Source organism: Bos mutus, chromosome 3, assembly GCF_027580195.1.
Source record: "Bos mutus isolate GX-2022 chromosome 3, NWIPB_WYAK_1.1, whole genome shotgun sequence".
Lineage (NCBI taxonomy): Eukaryota > Metazoa > Chordata > Mammalia > Artiodactyla > Bovidae > Bos > Bos mutus.
The window spans coordinates 30,703,859-30,722,490 of NC_091619.1; the positions used below are offsets into that span (position 1 = coordinate 30,703,859).

The 18,632-nt window shown below is 35.3% G+C and overlaps 1 protein-coding gene across 2 annotated transcripts in view; it reads right to left on the reverse strand.

Moving 5' to 3' along the window:
• Positions 1-294: 294 nt before the first annotated feature.
• The window catches only part of CEPT1 (choline/ethanolamine phosphotransferase 1), a 36,193-nt gene continuing 17,855 nt past the window's right edge, over positions 295-18,632 (reverse strand). Inside the window, exons 5-9 of one of the 2 annotated variants that reach the window (XM_070367514.1) lie at positions 16,786-16,870; positions 2,759-2,890; positions 2,096-2,254; positions 1,477-1,602; positions 295-783 (exon numbers count right to left, since the gene is read on the reverse strand). In XM_070367514.1, coding sequence (XP_070223615.1) covers positions 664-783; positions 1,477-1,602; positions 2,096-2,254; positions 2,759-2,890; positions 16,786-16,870 — 622 coding nt within the window. In that variant the 3' untranslated portion in view covers positions 295-663. Of the gene's footprint in view, positions 784-1,476; positions 1,603-2,095; positions 2,255-2,758; positions 2,891-9,798; positions 9,884-16,785; positions 16,871-18,632 lie in introns of both variants that reach the window. The other variant, XM_005908561.3, reaches the window with a different exon arrangement.

Below are 18,632 nucleotides of genomic sequence, written 5' to 3' on the forward strand. Positions count from 1 at the left end.
AGACTGGTTTTCAGATCATATGTTTATTTAAAAAAATAAAATGGATCGACAAAGTTACCACATTATTATGCATGCTAACAGGATTTCCCAAGCCCATGAGATATACCATATCTTGAGCAATAAAAAAATGACTTTCTCAACAACATAAAGATAGGAAACTTTTCAATCCAAATTCAAAATCTTTATCAAGTTCCACCTCATAAGCTAGTAGGATATATCTGTGCCACAAGCTGAGCTCCTTAGTAAAGAAAGCTTGAGAAGATACTAAACAAGGATGTCACTAAAAAGATGATGATTTGTTAAAATTATAAAGCAATGAATTTTGGCCTGCAAATATTCTACATTAGAAATCTCCACCACTGGGGATCTGTTCCCCATGACGATTTTGCTCTGAATCCAGGATAATTACAAACACATGGTATTTTTTCTTGCATGCTTTCTTGGGCCAACCCTGCATGACAACACGTACATTTACAGGATGGAACTTGAAATTCCCATTCTCACACAGGGATAGTTAAGAAGTGTTATCAATAACAAAGAATAAAAGTTATACAACATTGATTATTATAAATTATTCTTGTTTTTAACCTCCCCATTCGCCTCAATATGTTCAGATTCTTTCCCGCAGAAAACATGAGCTTCCTATGTAACATCGTTACATCATTAATGATGATTAGAATGAGCTGTGGAGACCTTGATTCTGAAGACATGTATATGCAGGTGAGACGCAATCTGATTGCAAACACTGACACAGTAGCGAATCAAATCAAAGAAAGAGAAGACCTGGAAAATACAAAAAAAAAGAGAGAGATTATTAGATTCTCAGCACCTGCTCAGGCCATCCCTAAAGCTGGAGAGGCTTCTGACTTTCTCTTCTCCTGAAATTCATCTTCAATTCCATACAATTTAGTAACTCAATTTCCCCACAGATCTCCTTTATACCAAGGAGCAACAAACTCAGTGAATATTTTATGTTTTGTGGACCATACTTTGTCACACTGTTCAACTCTGCCTCTGAAGCATAAAAGCAACCACAGACAAGACATAAATGACAGGCCATAACTATGTTTCAAGAAAACTTTATTTACAAAACCTGGCCACTGGCCCACACAGTATAGTCTGCCAACTACTGAAATACGGAATTTATGAGCCAGGATGTAGGCAGCACTAATAAGAATACAAAAGAATGACTAAAGACAAAGTCACAAGGAACTCTCATGAAGTCCCATGTTTTCTGGTATTCTAAATCATTACAATTAAAAAAAAATTTTTGGCCACACCCCATGTCATAAGGGATCTTAGTTCCCTGATCAGGAATAGAACCCAAGGTCCTCATTTTGGAAGGTGGAGTTTTAACCACTGGATAACTAGGGAAGTCCCTAAATCATTATATGATCTATTTCTCAGGACTGGCCCACTGAAACAAGAAAACAAGCAGCCTCCAAATCATGAAATAGAACACGGTACAAAACTTACCAGGGCTATCCAAAGTACAATATATTCATCAATAAAGCTGTTAAAATACTGGTCCAGAAACAAAAGTGCTGGGCCTATGAATGCTGTGTCATGTAAATGCATCTCACTTTTAGTCATGTGTGCCACCTATGAATAAAAGAGAATCAGTGATGTAGGCAGCCATTTTCATTTTACAGCAATTGTGAGCTACACAGTAATCAGTATTGTGATCAAATATCATGTTGCAAGAATCCTTTAGCAGTATCTACTCAATGTTCAAAACTAAGATGACAGCACAGAGTGGGTTTGAGAGCTATACAGTGAAGGTATGTACCATGACAACTAAATCCCCCCTAAAAGCTCTTCACAAGGAGCCTTAAGTGTACAGAATGAGAATGAAGAATAGAGACAAACTAAATAATCAAATTAACCTGTGGATAGAAGAGCTGCAGAGGTTTTAGGAGCTTCTGTTAATCTCAAATTGTAACTTCATGTAAGACTGAAAACAGCTCCTATGTTGATGTCAAGAGATTTTCACGGGAGGAGAGCAAACTCTAGAATTGCTTAACAAACTGTGAAATAAACACTCTGGCTATAAAACCAAAATAAGAAGAAAGTTAAAAACAAAACTGGTGCTTACCACAAGCTTATTGGTGATTTTGGCAGATACAAAACCAAATGTCAATATATAAAGACAGGGATGCTTTTCGAAAAGCTGAACTGCTGACTTCTTATAGATCATTGCAGCTAATGTAATTACTGATCCAATATGGAGGAAAGGAGAAAGGACACTTGTTCCCTGTTTAGAGTAAAGAGAAGTGAGGAATTAGTGGTATTCTATACCGATCAGATACTGTATGGATCTGCTTGATGTAAGACACAGCAACGCAAACTTCTAAGAACCTCATGGTGTCTGAAAGCCAGCAATTTTATAACTGAATACCAGAAGTGCTAGGGAAAAGTAGCAGTGTGGACTGGTTAGGCACAAACTGATTTTATGTAAAGAGGCTAGACATATTTTACAAAGCAGATTGCACTCTTGTGTGTGTGTGAGTATATGTGCATGCACAAAAATATGCAAATATGAACATATAAATCTTTACATGTGTAAATAAAACAAGTTTCAGACGCTACTTTTTTCTTTAACGCTAAGTGCAAATTCTCAATTAAAAAGTGATTTTTAATTAATTCAAATAACAACTCAAATGAAAAACAAAGCAATTACAAAACTAAGTCCAAGTATAGAGATTACAAAAGTAACTTTGAGCACAGACAATCACCGGAAAACTTAAGAAATACTTACTGCTATCGTTGATCCATTTTTTCCAACACCACCTGTGAAGATTACACGGAAGTAATTTGTACAGGAAAATATGGTCCCTGCTACAGTACAAAGCGCAGGAAAAAGTTTCATTTGAATATTCAGCACTGGAATCTTCAACAGGTAGAGAGAGAGAGAGCAATTAATATACACACACACACACACACACATATACAGATTAAAATAACAAAACATATATTTGATTCATATTCTGATATATTCTCCATTCCTTCTATACTTTGTAAATACTCAAACTGATGGAACTTTCCCTAGCCTTTCCATTATAAACAACATAACAAGTCTCAACAAATGAGAGATTTGTTAATAACAAATTAATAAAAATTAATCTTACTTCTGATACAACTTAAAAACTGATTCAACTTTACTAGTCTGTGTCATAGCTAAGTTCACCTAATACATCCCAGAAGTCTGGCAACACTGAATCAGGTTATCTTCCAGCCTTTTTATACAGGAAGTGTGCTTTGCCTTTTTCTTTGTGCATTTTTTGAACTCTACTGATAAATCTGTAACTAGTTATTAATTGTTATGAGAAAAGCATAGAGTATAAAGGACTAGAAGTATGTGCAACAAGAATTAAAAAAAAATCTCCAAACTTGAGAATGGAAGACAAAAGTTCCAAAAAGTTCAAACTGTTGGGATATAAGATGCTAGCAAAAGCAGAGAGCAACTAAGAAAGCATTCATATTCAAGAAGCTTCTGACAATCTCAAATTGTAGATTCACATAAAAGTAAAAACAGCTCCCATATTGATGTCAAGAGGTTCTCACTGGAGGACAGAAAACTCAGGGACAGGAGGAAAAATATATGACACACACCCAAGCAGGTACAGCTCTATAATTGTGTATCCAAAATTTTAACATACAAGTTTACTTTCCAGAAGTAAGTAATAAATTTTTGTATTGTACTGAAAATATGAATCAATTTACCTAAAGTAAGGGCGGGGGGTGTGGGGGGTGGGCAGTGCTGGGTAGATTGAGATCATGTATCTAACCTTGCAAACACAATAACCTCATTTAAAACAAAACACACTTGTACTAAATCTTAAAAATCATTTAAAATTTCCTTTTTACACTTCTCTTTTTCGCTTTTTTGAAGTCTCAATTTTGTCCAGTATGGAAGGAAAAGAAAGCAATAGTAAAATGATACGTTCTATTAAGAGAAACACAATGGCTCTAGGAGTAAGATTCCAAAAGCAATGGTTTTCCAACAGGAATCATTCCAAAACAACGGTTTAATAGGTTTAATGAGTTCTTACAATGAAGACATTTTAATCAGGGCTGTTTATACTTTTCAGGGCTGCCATCTGCCTGTATTTTAAAAATCAAATAAAGAAATGTGACATTGCCCATTCTTTTTGTGTTTAAAACCACATGAAGATTGACAGATACAAAATTAAACATTTAGATACTCTGTTTCTTTAAAACTCTCACGAACTCAGTTTATTTAGGCAACTCTAGGACCTCCTGCAAAACTGTAGTCTAAAAGACAGGGGAAAATCAACTATTCAAATTTCAAGTTGTACTGTGGCAGTGTGTAATTTTCTAAAATGAAATACGTCAACTTAAAAAATTAAGCCCAGAACTTTATGGAGCACCTTAAATTGTCCCCTTCTTTCTCTAATTGATCTCCAAACCCTTACAGTTCAAATTCAAAGTTTGTTTTCAATAAAGGAGAAAATCAACACCACAGGGTGCTCTGAACTCCAAGAGATTTCTTCTTTTTTTTTTTTGCTCTCATTCAGAAAACTAAAGATATCACAATCTAAATTTGATGCACCTGGCTGAAATTCAATACTCTGGCTAGTTCCCCTTTCCCTCCAGACAAAGGACCTGCCTGGCTAAGGAGGAAATACTATACTCTTTCAGATTTCAAAGGAAGCAAACCATTAATCCATTACAGGGCATGCCTTTATTAGGGCCAGGGTACTAAATGAGTGCCAGTGACTTAGTGCCACAACTAAATGAGAGTGTAGCAGTAATTTGTTCCACAATTGAACTGAATAGCATCACAACTGTATTTAAAATTTGGTGAAAATGGTTTAGGATCATGGAAATTTTTGCTCTTTGAAAGAACAAACAGCAACATTAGAAAAGCCAGGCAAAGCTTGGACCACAAACCAAGCTACAGACTTAGGGGCAAAGAATCATAAACATTCTTAGGGCCCTCTTCACTTCTGTCATATATGATAGCTATATGCACCAAAACATTCACTCCTGAATGTAGGTTTATGCTTAAATTGATTTTTATATTCTCTAGAACCCTGCATATTGTAGGTGCTCAATATAAACTTGTCAAATAGATTAAGATGTCCTCCCTTTCTCTTACTCTCCATGTAGAACTTTTTTGAGATACTATGCAGACACATCTTGCCCCCTCATTAAGAAGGAAAAAGGAAGTTAGCTATAAGAAAACCTGAGGCAACGCGAAGGAAAACCTGAAGTCAAAGGAACCCCAAGTCCTACCACGTGATTCCTTAAAGATCAGCCCAACTGAAGCACCTATCAAAAGCACTACAAGAGTTGTCACTTTCACCTCACTCAAGATCAAGGCGGGTGGACACGTTCTGTCTTTCTCAACCTTTCTCCTTCTGTCCTCATCTTCCTGGAATGTATTCAAGGTGATCAAAGTGCATCCACGTTGTAGACACTGACAGAAAGCTGTATTAAAAACACCTTCATCTCAGGCCTACTCAGAGTGTCCTCAGTCTTTGAGGCTGGAAAGAATACAAACTCACTTGGGTCACAGTGTCTGCTCTATAGCTAGGGTGAAATCCTCAAGTTGTTGCTTAGTCTGGTTGTTGTTAAGTTGTGTCTGACTCTGCAACTGCACGGACTATGGCCCACCAGGCTGCTCTGCCCATGGGATTCTCCAGGCAAGAATAGTGGAGTGGGTTGCCATTTCCTTCTCCAAAGGGTCTTCCCGACCCAGGGATCTAACCCCTGATTCCTGCTTGGTAGGCAAATTCTTTACCACTGAGCCACCAGGGAAGCCCAAAATCCTTTGGACTCATGCCATAAATTATACAACCAAATAATATCAATCTAATGTAATTCATTTTCCAGAGATGAAAAAAATCTTAAACTCTCAGGTTTACAGATTGTAACAGACACAGGTTTTGGTTGAATTGCTCGGATTAAAGCAAAATATCAGTTACTAATAAAATACTCTTATAGGCTTTGTAAATTTCAGCAGAAAGTATAATTTTGAGATTAGATACTTTCTTACAAAGAATATGGATATGTCTGTTTGTAAGTTATGACCAACCTAGACAGCATTTTAAAAAGCAGAGACATTACTTTGCCAATAAAGGTCCATCTAGTCAAAGCTATGGTTTTTCCAGTAGTCATGTATGGCTGTGAGAGTTGGACTATAAAGAAAGCTGAGTGCCAAAGAATTGATGCTTTTGATGTGGTGTTGGAGAAGACTCTTGAAAGCCCATTGGACTGCAAAGAGATCCAACAAGTCCATCCTAAAGGAGATTGGTCCTGAGTGTTCATTGGAGGGACTGATGTTGAAGCTGAAACTCTAATACTTTGGCCACCTGATGCAAAAAGCTGACTCATTTGAAAAGAGCCTCATGCTGGGAAAGATTGAAAGCAGGAGGAGAAGGGGACTACAGAGGATGAGATGGTTGGGTGGCATCACAGACTCAATGGAGATGAGTTTGAGTATAAACTCCAGGAGTTGGTGATGGATTGGTACGCTGCAGTCCGTGGGGCTGCAAAGAGTCGGACATGACTGAGCGACTGAACTGAATGTCTGATTTACTTAAGTATAAAGGCATTCCTGATGTCTTGCAGTTTAACAGTAAGAATTCTGAAACTGCACCTGTAATGTTTGTGTGTACGCTCAGTCACGTCCGACTCTTTGTGACCCTGTGGACTGTGGACTGCCAGACTCCTCTGTCCATGGCAATTTTCCAGGCAAGAATACTGAAGTGTGTTGCCATTTCCTCCTCTGGGGGAAATCTTCCTGACCCAGGGATCGAACCTCTATCTCTTGTGTCTCCTGCATTGGTAGGTGGATTCTTTACCAACTGTGCCACCTGGGAAGCTCTTCTCCTATAAAGCCCCTCACCTGTAATAACACCCACAATTTGCTTAAACTGGATTCTAGAAGGTGTCTCCTGTTTTAACACACATTTATTTAACACACATCAACTGCTACTTAAAGAATCGACTGTCAGTGAAAGTAACCAGCAGGGGATTTTATGTGGATCCTTTCCAAAGTAATATTCCTTTTTTCAAGACTGATATATATGATAGAAGATAGCTCCAAGACAACCCAAAAGGATATAGTCTTTTGGAGAAGCAATACACACAAAAAATGTCTTGTTTCTTGCAATGTATAAACTATGTAGTAACTTTTGTGCATGAGAATAATTTCTTTTCTTAAAACATGGGGGGGAAAGAAACACAAACCACACACACACAAATCCTAACCAACCTAAACAAACAAAAACTAACTACAACCTCTGGCAAAACAAACAAACAAAATCTCTTTGAAGGAAAAAAAAAAACAAAAAGTAGGTGATTAACAAGCAGTAGATGGAAATCACTTACCTTTGCAAAACAGCTGATCTTCTAAAATCAGCTTTAAGAAGACATTTGCACTATTTTTATTTGTTTTCACCATAAAGCTGCTTTCTTAAATATCAATAAAAGTCTTTAAATGAGGATTTGGAAGGCAATTTCCATTTTATGTCCTCAGGCTCAAAAGAGACAAAAAATTCATTCCTGGGCCCTAAATAAATATCTCCTCTCCATTTTGGCACACAAGTAAGAGCACTGGAAGTATAGTCTTTCCTGAACTAAGACAATGCATTTCAAAACACCTTTTTCAGCCATGAGCTCATGGGGTCATGTATAAAGAAAAAAGAAATAGAGTGGTTGAAGTCAATTATGGGAATCTGTACTGAAAACTGCTCAAAGAACACAAATATTTCTCTAAGCCTCTGAATATCACCAGAGAGGGCAAGTCCTTTCCTTTTAGTTTAATGATGGTAACAGTAGAACCAATGATACTAATAATAAGACATGGGTCTGGGAATCTGTTTCCTTATTGCAATCTAACCTCACTAATTCTGGAATTGAATTGCTGGATCTGGGACCTCCAATTCAGTCTTGGGTCTGAGAGTTCCTCAGATTACTTCTTTAAACATGTAATAAAAAAGAATGTATATATCTTGTCAATAAAGATAGGACAAAACATTTGATCCTTTTAAAGAAAAATAATTTCTGTTATGCACATGTAACAGATTCTGTGTATAAATCCTAATAAAGGGAACATGTTTACTTGAAGCAAATTTACTGCCAGGTATCACCTAAAAATTAAGGATATGTGTATAGCCTGCGTGAATACACAACTACATTGACAACAATGCTTTCCGTACTTCCATGCTGATACGGATAATTAGGTATATATACCTGATGTTGACTTGTTTCTAGACAATTAAGCCAGATATTCTATTTTTTGCTATTGATATGTTGAAACACTACAAGTAATTTATATGTGTATAAGAGATGCAAAGTAATTTTGGAGGGGGAGATATTTTGGTATAAAACACAAAGCCTATGAAAAAAATATCATCATCAAGAGATAAAAAAAATTAAGTGAGAGGCAAGCTTTAGGCTTTATAAAATAGTTTCAGGAGAAGACTACTTTTTCTTTCCTTCTACAGCCAAACTGTTTAAAACTATTACCTATTTAATATTTTTATAGCTACTTACAACTGTTTAACTATTTAGCCTACAAGACAGCAAAAGAAATAACATTATAGTGAAATCCAAGATCTACAGAGAGATACATAAATATAGGACATGTTTATATATCTATAGATCTTGGATTTCACTAGAGACAGTACTGGCATTTGAGACTAATGTGTAAAAAAGATGTGACTTTGAATGATACTATGTATGAACAGTTTCAGAATTTTCCTGGTTGACTAACGATTATTTTTATTCCTTCATTTCCCTCCTCACAAGGCTATCCCGTCAACAAAAGGCATGACGCATTTCTGGTAATAAATACTTAAGGAAACATGTTAATTATACTTCCTTGAGTATCAAATTCACCATCATTAAATGAGTTAGGTAAAGGGAAAATTTTGCTCAGTAAATTTCCCTTATACTTAAATATTAATCTGACTTTTAAGAACTGTGTTTGTTTAGGAGTAGGAAAAATTCCAATTGTAAGAGCAGCCACAACTTCTCTTGAGGGCTTATCATTTGATGGACTGTTCCTGAGTGCTTTACACATACTCATTTAATACACAAAATAACCTTATCAGACAGGTACTATTATTGTCCTCATTTTATAAGAGGAGAAAACTAAGCCACAGAGAGTTGAATAACAGATCAAGTTCACTCAGTAGGCAGTGAAGCCAGTACAAAACTCAGGCAGTCTGGTTCCTTAGCTTGTGTTCTTGACCCCCCTGTATTATATATATTATATTCTTTCTCCAGAAGTTTGTGGGAAAGAACTTGTGTTTCTTGGGGATGACTATATTTCAGGTCAGGTTGAAAATCAGGGTCTCAGCTTGTTGAAACAATCCAATAGCAGTGATTTCAATAAGCATTTATTCTGTTCTGTGGTCAGAATTAATTTACTACCAAAATTTATTATTCAGCTTTAAGCATATAATGGAGAAACTAGTAGACTCATGTAGTTCAGCAAGAGAATAAAAGATCTGATTTAGTCTTATCATTGGTTAACTTGATACACTACCTGCTATTCCCTCACTTATACAATGGGATAACAAATAATAATTCTAAAGCCTTTAAAAATACTCTTGAAATGGACCTACTGAACCACATAACTCCAAATAGTAAAATTCACTATGCCCTAAAGAGAAGTTTGTGTCCTAACGTTGCTGTGACTTTTTGTCTCCAGAGAGAACAAAATAATTTAACATATCACCTTTTAACTGGATTATACTGGATTAGAAAAACACAAGCAAAAGACAACATGCATTACGTGGGATACACAATGTGAAGAGTTACCATAGATTGCCAAAAAGGTGGTCCTCCAATCACTGCCAGCAAATGCATGATTATTATGAAGATTTGCACTTCAGTCACATCAATTCTGATTAGGTACAAAAAGCCAAAAAAGCAGAATTACTCAAAACAATTTCAAGTTAATTACTTGCAAGCTTAGCAGCATTCCTCTATCATGCACAATAGAAAAAAAATCTCAAATATTGAGGAAAGGGGAAAAGGAGATGTCAAAAATTTGTTATGAGCAAAATCAAATAAAATCCAGGGCATTTTCACTTAATTTAATCAATTTCACAGAGCAATAAAAACCCCTCCTTTCTAAAGAAAATTTCTGAAGTTGGGTTGAAACTATAGCTTAACCTTTCTCACCAAAAAAAAAGAAAAAGAAAAAAATAAGTGTGTGTATTAAATTTTGAATGTCAAGCAGAGGACTACACTGCACTGGTATATGAGATCTTGAAATAAGTGCTTTGCAGTATCAAATGGAAGAAATGGTGAGCTTTTACTAAAGTAACATAAATCACAGATGCAAAACTTACTGCCCTTTATATTCATTTAATGCCTTCCATGGTATGGGTGTGGAAAAAAAAATTCACCCAATTTTCAAATTCTTATGCTTATTAGGTCAATTACTCTAAGACATCCGGAAAGAAGATACTGAAAGCAGTCAAGAATTAGCTTTGAGGTTGTTGAAAATGATCTTTACAGTCAAGAAGAGACAAACCTGGTACAAAAACAGGGCAGTAGAAATTAGAAGCCTGAGAGTCTGAAAAAAGAATATGGGCAAAAAGACTGAGAAGTAGAGCATAAACTGGTGTTCCTTTCCCTCTATAAACTAGCACTTTATATAATCTTGAGACTGTCCTTCTCAGGTTATTGGGTCCAAATGCCTTTCAGTTTTGATGATTTACCCTACGGTATGCTCACACAAAATGTCTGTACAAGGTTATTTATTACAGCATTATTTATGGTAGCAAAGCTTTAAAAATATCCCTCAATGAGGGAATAGTTATAGAAAGTATGGTATTGCATTTCCATACAATGGACTATTAGGTAGTTTTTTAAAAAAAGAGTGGGACAGCTCTATCTGGTGATATGGAAAAATATCAGTTATATTAGGTGAAAAAAAAAAGTTGCAGAAAATGGTATATGCTACTTTTTGTGTAAAAAAAGAAGAAAAATAATATTCCATTTTAACTTTTGCCAATAATTACATAACAAATTTCTGGAAGGATACATTACAAACTAAGAACAGTGGGTACCTACTGGAGAGGGCAGCGTGAGAACTGGACAGCTGGGAAATGCGGATGAGAAGAAACTATTCACTGCATAACTTTTTTATAATGTTAGTTTTTAAACAAAGTGAATAATTTATCTTTTAAGATAAACTAAAAAAATAAAATAAAATCAGTCTAAGAAAGTGGACAGCAACAACAGCAAGGGGGTTCAAATTCTAGAGCAAAACAGAGTCCCCATTTCTAAAATTGATACTTCAAGCAGACAATCTATAATGTGAGCTTAAGAAATGTGAGTTTTATGCTCATAATAAGCAACTAGACTGAAGCCAGTCTCTCACAACTGAAGAAACTGATCTTTGATTGCTCAAGAATGTTTTTTAAACAGAAGCGAATTAAGCTGCAAACACAGTGATGTAGTTATCTTGATACACACATTTATTGGAAAGAAAAATGGACTGAATTAGGCTAAAAAGAATCTGTAGAGCTGACCTGGTGAGTGATGTTGCCAATAAGGGGAATTACACTCAGTAGCAGACTCAGGAGACTAAGCAGGTGTCAAAGATGATCGACTTTGTCTTGGGTGGAGGAGGGTAGACATCTTACAACATTTTGCTGGATATATGAAGTAACCTTCTGGGAGGGGAAGGGCCAGAAGTATAGAATTACAAAATAAAAATGGAGGGAACCTCATGCAATTAATCTATGTACCTTGGATGAATGTAAGAGATTAGGAAACATGAATGATCTTTACAAAGCCCCAAATTTGGATTCCTAGGGAAATTTTAATGGATTTTATAGCCTGTTTGGAAACTTTGGAAGACAGAATTTTGTAAACCATTCAGATAATATCACTGAATTTAGATCAACAATGTCTTAATGTTAGGAAGGAGAGTCAAGGAAAACTTACTTACCAGTTGGTAATTAGTTAAGAATATTTTTTTCCCATGTGATTATATGATTTAGCGGAATACTCTGTACTCCCTCCTACTCTCAATCATGAGAACTGCCCATTACCACTCCTGGATGTGTGGCTCTAATCATTCTAATGATTATCAGTCTAATCACTGATTGTTAATGAAAAAGAGTGCAGTGTGAGGCTATCCCCAGAGACAGAAAAAGCAAGCTAAGAGGGACACGGGGCAGAAACAATTAACAGTGAACAAGGATTAATAATTCTGTTTAGAAGAGAATTGGTTACCTGACAGTCCATTTTTTCATCCTCCACTAAGAAGTCTCTCAGTATGGGCTGAATTTACTGTGACACATATTAGGAGGGGGCTCATCTTATGTTTTTTTGGCTATACAGAAAAGACATAATTATCTAGAGGGAAAATTCTATATAAAGGCAGGAATTTGGCATTTCTATAGCCACTTGCTTATTATTTTTTCTTCAAAATGACAACACGGGTGATAATATTTCCAAGTGCTGGAACTACTTCTCTAAAACAAAAGCAAAAAAAAAAAAAAAATCAATCTCCACAACTACAGCAAAAAATAAACCCTTCAGAGTACAAGGGCTATGGGGTAGAAAACCACCTAAAACACCACAGTGATTTTTTTAAAAGACCTGGGAAAACCAATCTCATTATCTGTAGGATTAGAGTCCCACAGCCTAAGAGTTTCAGAGAGGGGGGGACTAGATGATAATAAATACAATTTTCTATAACCATGAAAGTATTTAAATATCTTGACTGGTATTGGTTAATAATTTCTTACTTCTACTTTATTTTAGAATAGGTTTTGTCAAAGAACAAAAGAAAACTCCCCAAATGCTGTGGATAAATCTATGAGTGCTCTGGTCAGAACACAAAAAATTACTACAACAAGCCAACAACAAACAATATCCTGGTGGTTGTCACAGAAGAAAGATAGAAAAAAGCAAACTAGTTGTGGAGACAGCTCTCTCATTTTTCTGACTGGGAGGCTGCAAGTGTGGCAGTCCTGAGTCAAAATAATCTTAGAGACTCATAGCAAATCCCTTGGTCTATCACTCCTTACAGCATCCTAGTGATCTACTGATTAAGAGGTAAAGATATGAGGGTGTCCTAAATAAATATGAGTAATTTAAACTTCTCAACAGGAAATAGAAAATTTCTAGTTGGAGTGATGATCTTAGGGAGCCTTCCTCACCAGAGAAAGGCAGCTTAGAAAGTCCCTGATCAGGACAATTATTACATGAGAAGTACAGCTTTTAAAAGTGATTAAGGGATACAACAACTCTGAATCAATTAAGTTACCTAATTGTAAAGGAAATTTCTATTCTGAATGTTTCATTTTATGCATTTGGTTTGAATTCCAACAAGACTCAGCATTAACTGAGGGATGTGAAGGGATTTAACTGACATTCTGTGAACATTGATAAGCATGTTAATCATTTCCTAGAATTTTTAATATCAGAAATAAGACAATTTAATCTAGTTTTTTTCTACATATAACAAGCGTATTACAAAGATGTACTTGCAGTTAATTTGGAAGTTAATTTTTCTGTTAAACTACATATAATAAATATGATTTTAACTGGGTTGGCTACTAGCTTGGTTAACAGAGAATGTGCACTAGGGTTAAATTCACAATGTCATAGAAATTCTGATTTGTACAATCTGACTTGTCAGTTGTTATTTTAAAAGAAGTATTCTTAGAAGTCACTGAAGGGGGCTGGAGTCCTAGTTAGGGATTAGATTGTTATTAATTACAGACTTGCAATTATTTGTAAATGAATCTGATGTTCTAGAGAATTTATACATAAGCAGAATTGGATGGCATCATCAACAATGGACATAAGTTTGAGGAAACTTTGGGAGATGGTGAAGGACAGGGAAGCCTAGTGTGCTGCAGTCCATGCGGTTGCAAAGAGTCAGGTTCGACTTAGTGGCTGTATTGGTATTGGTAGACTGAAGACTGACCTAAAAATTCAACATACTGCCTTCCAATTCTACCCTTGATAATGGGCAAACTGGGCATGACAAACTTAATGTTAATAACATTAAACATATAGCCAAGAGACAACTAAGAGTATTTTAAAGTCAAGTGTTATATATCTGAGAAAACTAAAACAAAACAATCCAGTGACTTTGAATAAGAGAAAAACAGGCAAAGGCTAGAACAGAACAAGTCCTCTAAGAGGAATGAAAGTTTAGGTCTCAAATTTAAGGGGCAGCCTATCCTTATCACCTTTGGAAATAGAAAAATTAGAAGAGAGGACTCTCATCTCATTTAGTAATAATCTCAGAGTTAAATAAACAGGTCATAGACATATTCTTCCTCTCAAAATAGCAATATCAATTTTGGAAGAAACCTGGAAATTAGTGGGAGTTATTAACACAGGTCTTATAATGAACACTTAGTATATATGATAAGCACTGTAGTCCGCACACAACATGTTCTTTAGTTTTTTAACCTTCACAACTATCCTAGGAAGTAGGAATTACTACCATCATTTATAGATGAGGAAATCTGGTCAGATATGGTAAGTGACTTTTCCAAGGTTATGGAATGATAAGTGGAAGAGTCTTGAAAGAAATTAATGTTGTTCCTCCACAGTGCTGAAACTCTTCTAATTTTCAGTCTACTAACCACCTGGGACAAACATTTGACATACGCTTTTAACTTGCTATCATTAAGATGTCTGTATGTTTTAGCATGACACTTCTCACATTCTAACACAATTTTCCCTAAAATGGCAGAATACAACAGGCAACAGCTAACACAGGTTTAGATACTAATAAACTGAAATAAGTCGGAAATAAATTAGAAAGAACAACTCTTTCTGAAGCTTAGAACGTCCTCTGAACTTTGTAAAGAAAAAAGAAAGTACATCTGACAATTTCATTTCTATGATCAAATCAGTTAAAGCAACACACATTAAAAGCAAAGGAAAATCTATGCAAGTTAGCAATTGATAAAAGTAAAGACAATATATCTGGAGAAAAAAAAATGTATTTCCAAAACATTTTTCATGATGGTAAAATTAAAATGCATTAAAAAAAACATTTTAATAGGAAGCACTCTATAAACAGAAGGTACTTTGTTATAGACAGATAAGGTGAAGGTAAAAGAGTCAATATCTTGACTATTAATTTAATTAAGAACACTAGTGGAAAAACCTTTGGTAAGTTTAATATTAATAAATGAGCTATCAAAAATTATAAATCTAGACAACTGCAGTGAGTATAAAGCTTCAGGTCTTTGGAGAAAGTACTAGACACAGGCTAAAGGTAAAGGAGTGCTAAAGAATGACACATCCTGAACTATGCACATTATTCTACTCCAGGATGGAATCTCACAAATAACTATGCCAATATGTTGTAATTCAACTGAAAATGACTTCAGTTTTGCTTCTAAAACATGCCTATAGTACTTCTTAATATATTCCATATTCCAAGTTAATTTGAAAAAATGGTGTAGGATATCCCTCACTATTAATTTGTCCCCACAGCCAGCACTACCACCACTGAATAAATGGATTTACAATGCTGCAAGATGCTTTTCAGAAAGCACTCTGCTATCAGAGACTCACTATTTCTATCATATTACTGAAACATTTTTGGATATGGGGACTCAATGCACAAAATGTAATGCAGTCTTCTAGCTTTGTATTATGGAGGAGCATGGTGGGCTGCAGTCCATGGGGTGTCTACGAGTCGGACACGGCTGAGCAACTTCACTTTCACTTTTCACTTTGATGCATTGGAGGAGGAAATGGCAACCCACTCCAGTATTCTTGCCTGGAGAATCCTAGGGACGGGGGAGCCTGGTGGGCTGCCATCTATGGGGTCGCACAGAGTTGGACATGACTGAAGCAACTTAGCAGCAGCAGCAGCAGCAACAGCCGTGTATTGCTAGAATGATCTATAATATGAACAGCTCCCCAATATTATTTTTTTTCCAATATCATTTAAACTGTAAAAGTTTTTTTGGAAAACTGTTTTCCTTGTAAATAAAACCTTTCAGACTAAAGTGTAAAGGATTCTGGAAAATTTCACTGGGAAACCACTTCCTAGTAAGTTTTTTTTTTTAACTTTTAAAAGTCATAAGGCCAAAATTATAATTCTAATATGAAGGGGGAAAAAGACTATTACTTAATCTGTTAGCATTAAGGAAATAATATTTACCAAAACAAAATAGAAAAAAGAAGATATTCAAAGAACGACCAATAGTAACATGAAAAGCTAAGAATACTTAGTTTTTAAAGCACAACTAAGAGAGGAAAACAGTAAGCAAAACAAATAGAAGGGACAACAGCTTCTAGTATTATTTTTTTAAACCAAGATCATTTAATAGAAGCAGAAGAACTAGTACCAGGTATCTTAAAGAATATTAAGAGAATAAACAGAATCTTTCCTATATAATTATAAAGAAGCTTCTCAAATTACCTATCTAAGGAAAACTCTGCTTGGCTTATTTTTTTCAAAATATAAATACCAAAAGTTCTGTTTAATGGTGGAAAGGTATTTGTTTCAAAAATATTACATAGAGCAAAAATAATATAAGGTCCATCAGGTAAATGGGAAAGAACTGTTTTTAGCATCAAATCACCAGAAATATTAATTTCAAAAAATTTTAATAGGGTGGATTTTTATTGCCCTATTATATATTAAAATTATTTGTTTTCTAATGACCTGTTTGTCTGTGAAATACCACCAGGAAGACTTTTGAATTTTTGTTTTTTAATTACTCTGTGCATGACAAAGGTGCCGTCTTTATTGAGTTCACGCCACTGTTCATTGGACAGCATGTATATTCTAGCAGTTACCGTGAAGTTCCAGAACCAAGGTCCCAGGGTTCCTGTGAGAAGCTGGCATATTATAATTATGATCTGGGACTCTGTAACATCCAATCTATGCATAAGGAAACAAACATTTCAAAGTAACTTTACTCAGAACTTTTGCTAAAGAGTGCTACGAAAACAAGGGAGCAAAAACAGATTTACAAGGCAGCATTCTCCTTATAAAGACATCTAAAGATTCAATGATACAATTTATACAGCACTATTATTATCCTTATGCATACAGGTATTCTTACCCAAATCAAAATAGTATAGAAGTTTAAAAATCAAAACTAATACACTGAACAAATGACTTACAAATAGGCAGTTGGAAACAATGGAACTAAAAACACACAGTCAGTGCTCAGTTACCTAGGAATGTTGAATACTGCTTGCCAAAAATAATCACGCTGTCTGTGACATAGGTCCCTTCAGTGCCAGAACCTACCCAGACTTCCCGGTGGATAAAAATACTTCCCAGGAACCCCAATGGACAGTCATCTATGTGTCTGCAAAACCACTAATCATCTGACACCCCTTTACTTCTCCGTACCTCATCCTGCTCCTGCCTTTGCAAGCTCAGTAAAATTTATCACATGGATGTAGAAAGGGCAGGTAGGAAAGTGAAAGTGTGACTTCTTTTGATACGGTCAGAGCAAAAATCAAATTGGCCATCTATCTATCCTGCTTCCGGATAATCTCTAGTCTAGAATCTTCTTCTTCTTCCTCTCTCTTAATTCCTCATAAGCATTATATCTCTCTACTGTATGGGATTACTTTATTAGTCATAAAAATCATTAAAACATCCAATGCAATCACTAAAGAAGTTTTGGAACACATGGTGACAGAAAAAGAGAGGCAGTATAGAAGACACTTCAATAAAAACTACACAATAAAAATTAAGAACTTAGGAATGACAATAAGAAAGAAGTCTATGATTTTACCTGATGATCTGAGAGTCCAAACCACAGTCTAGGTTTTACATTAATATAAATAGTTATTTTAGTATGAAAGTGAAGTCGCTCAGTCGTGTCCGACTCTTTGTGACCTCATAGACTGTAGCCTAACAGGCTCCTCCGTCCATGGGATTTTCCAGGCAAGAATACTGGAGTGGGTTGCCATTTCCTTCTCCAGGAGTTCTTCCCAAGCCAGGGACTGAACCCAGGTCTCCCGCATTGTAGGCAGACGCTTTACCGTCTGAGCCACCAAGGAAGTATTACCTATAATAATTTCATAAAACTTAAATGGGCAAGTCCAACTGAATTAATTATTACTGAGGGGGGAAAAAAACAGGAACTAGAAACTAAAAGGAAAATCTCTGGTACTAAATAATTCATGTGATAAATCTTAAACATTTAAAGACAGGTAGATCCTATACAGGCATTCAATAGGAAATTTCCTTCTTCTTTTATTTTTTATTGAAGTATAGTTGATTGACAATGTCATGTTAGTTTCTACTGTATAGCAAAAGTGATTCAGTTATACAAGATTTAACATTATATATATATAAAATATGTTATATATATATAATACACATATTCTTTTAATATTCTTTTCTATTATGGTTTATTACAGGGTATTGAATATAGTTCCCTGTGCTATATAGTAGGATCTTTTTGTTTATCTATTTTATATATAGGAAATTTCCTAATTCTTAATCCACAGAAAGTAGATTATGTATTAACAGACAACAATTTTTAATTACTTGGAGGTAGGAGGTCTCTGAGTACTTATTCTTTAGAGGTTATTTGGATAAGAAGATGAACTTGATTTGTCAGACTATCAGTAAATACATAGCCTAGTAATTTTTTTCAATTAACTACAGACAAGGAAAA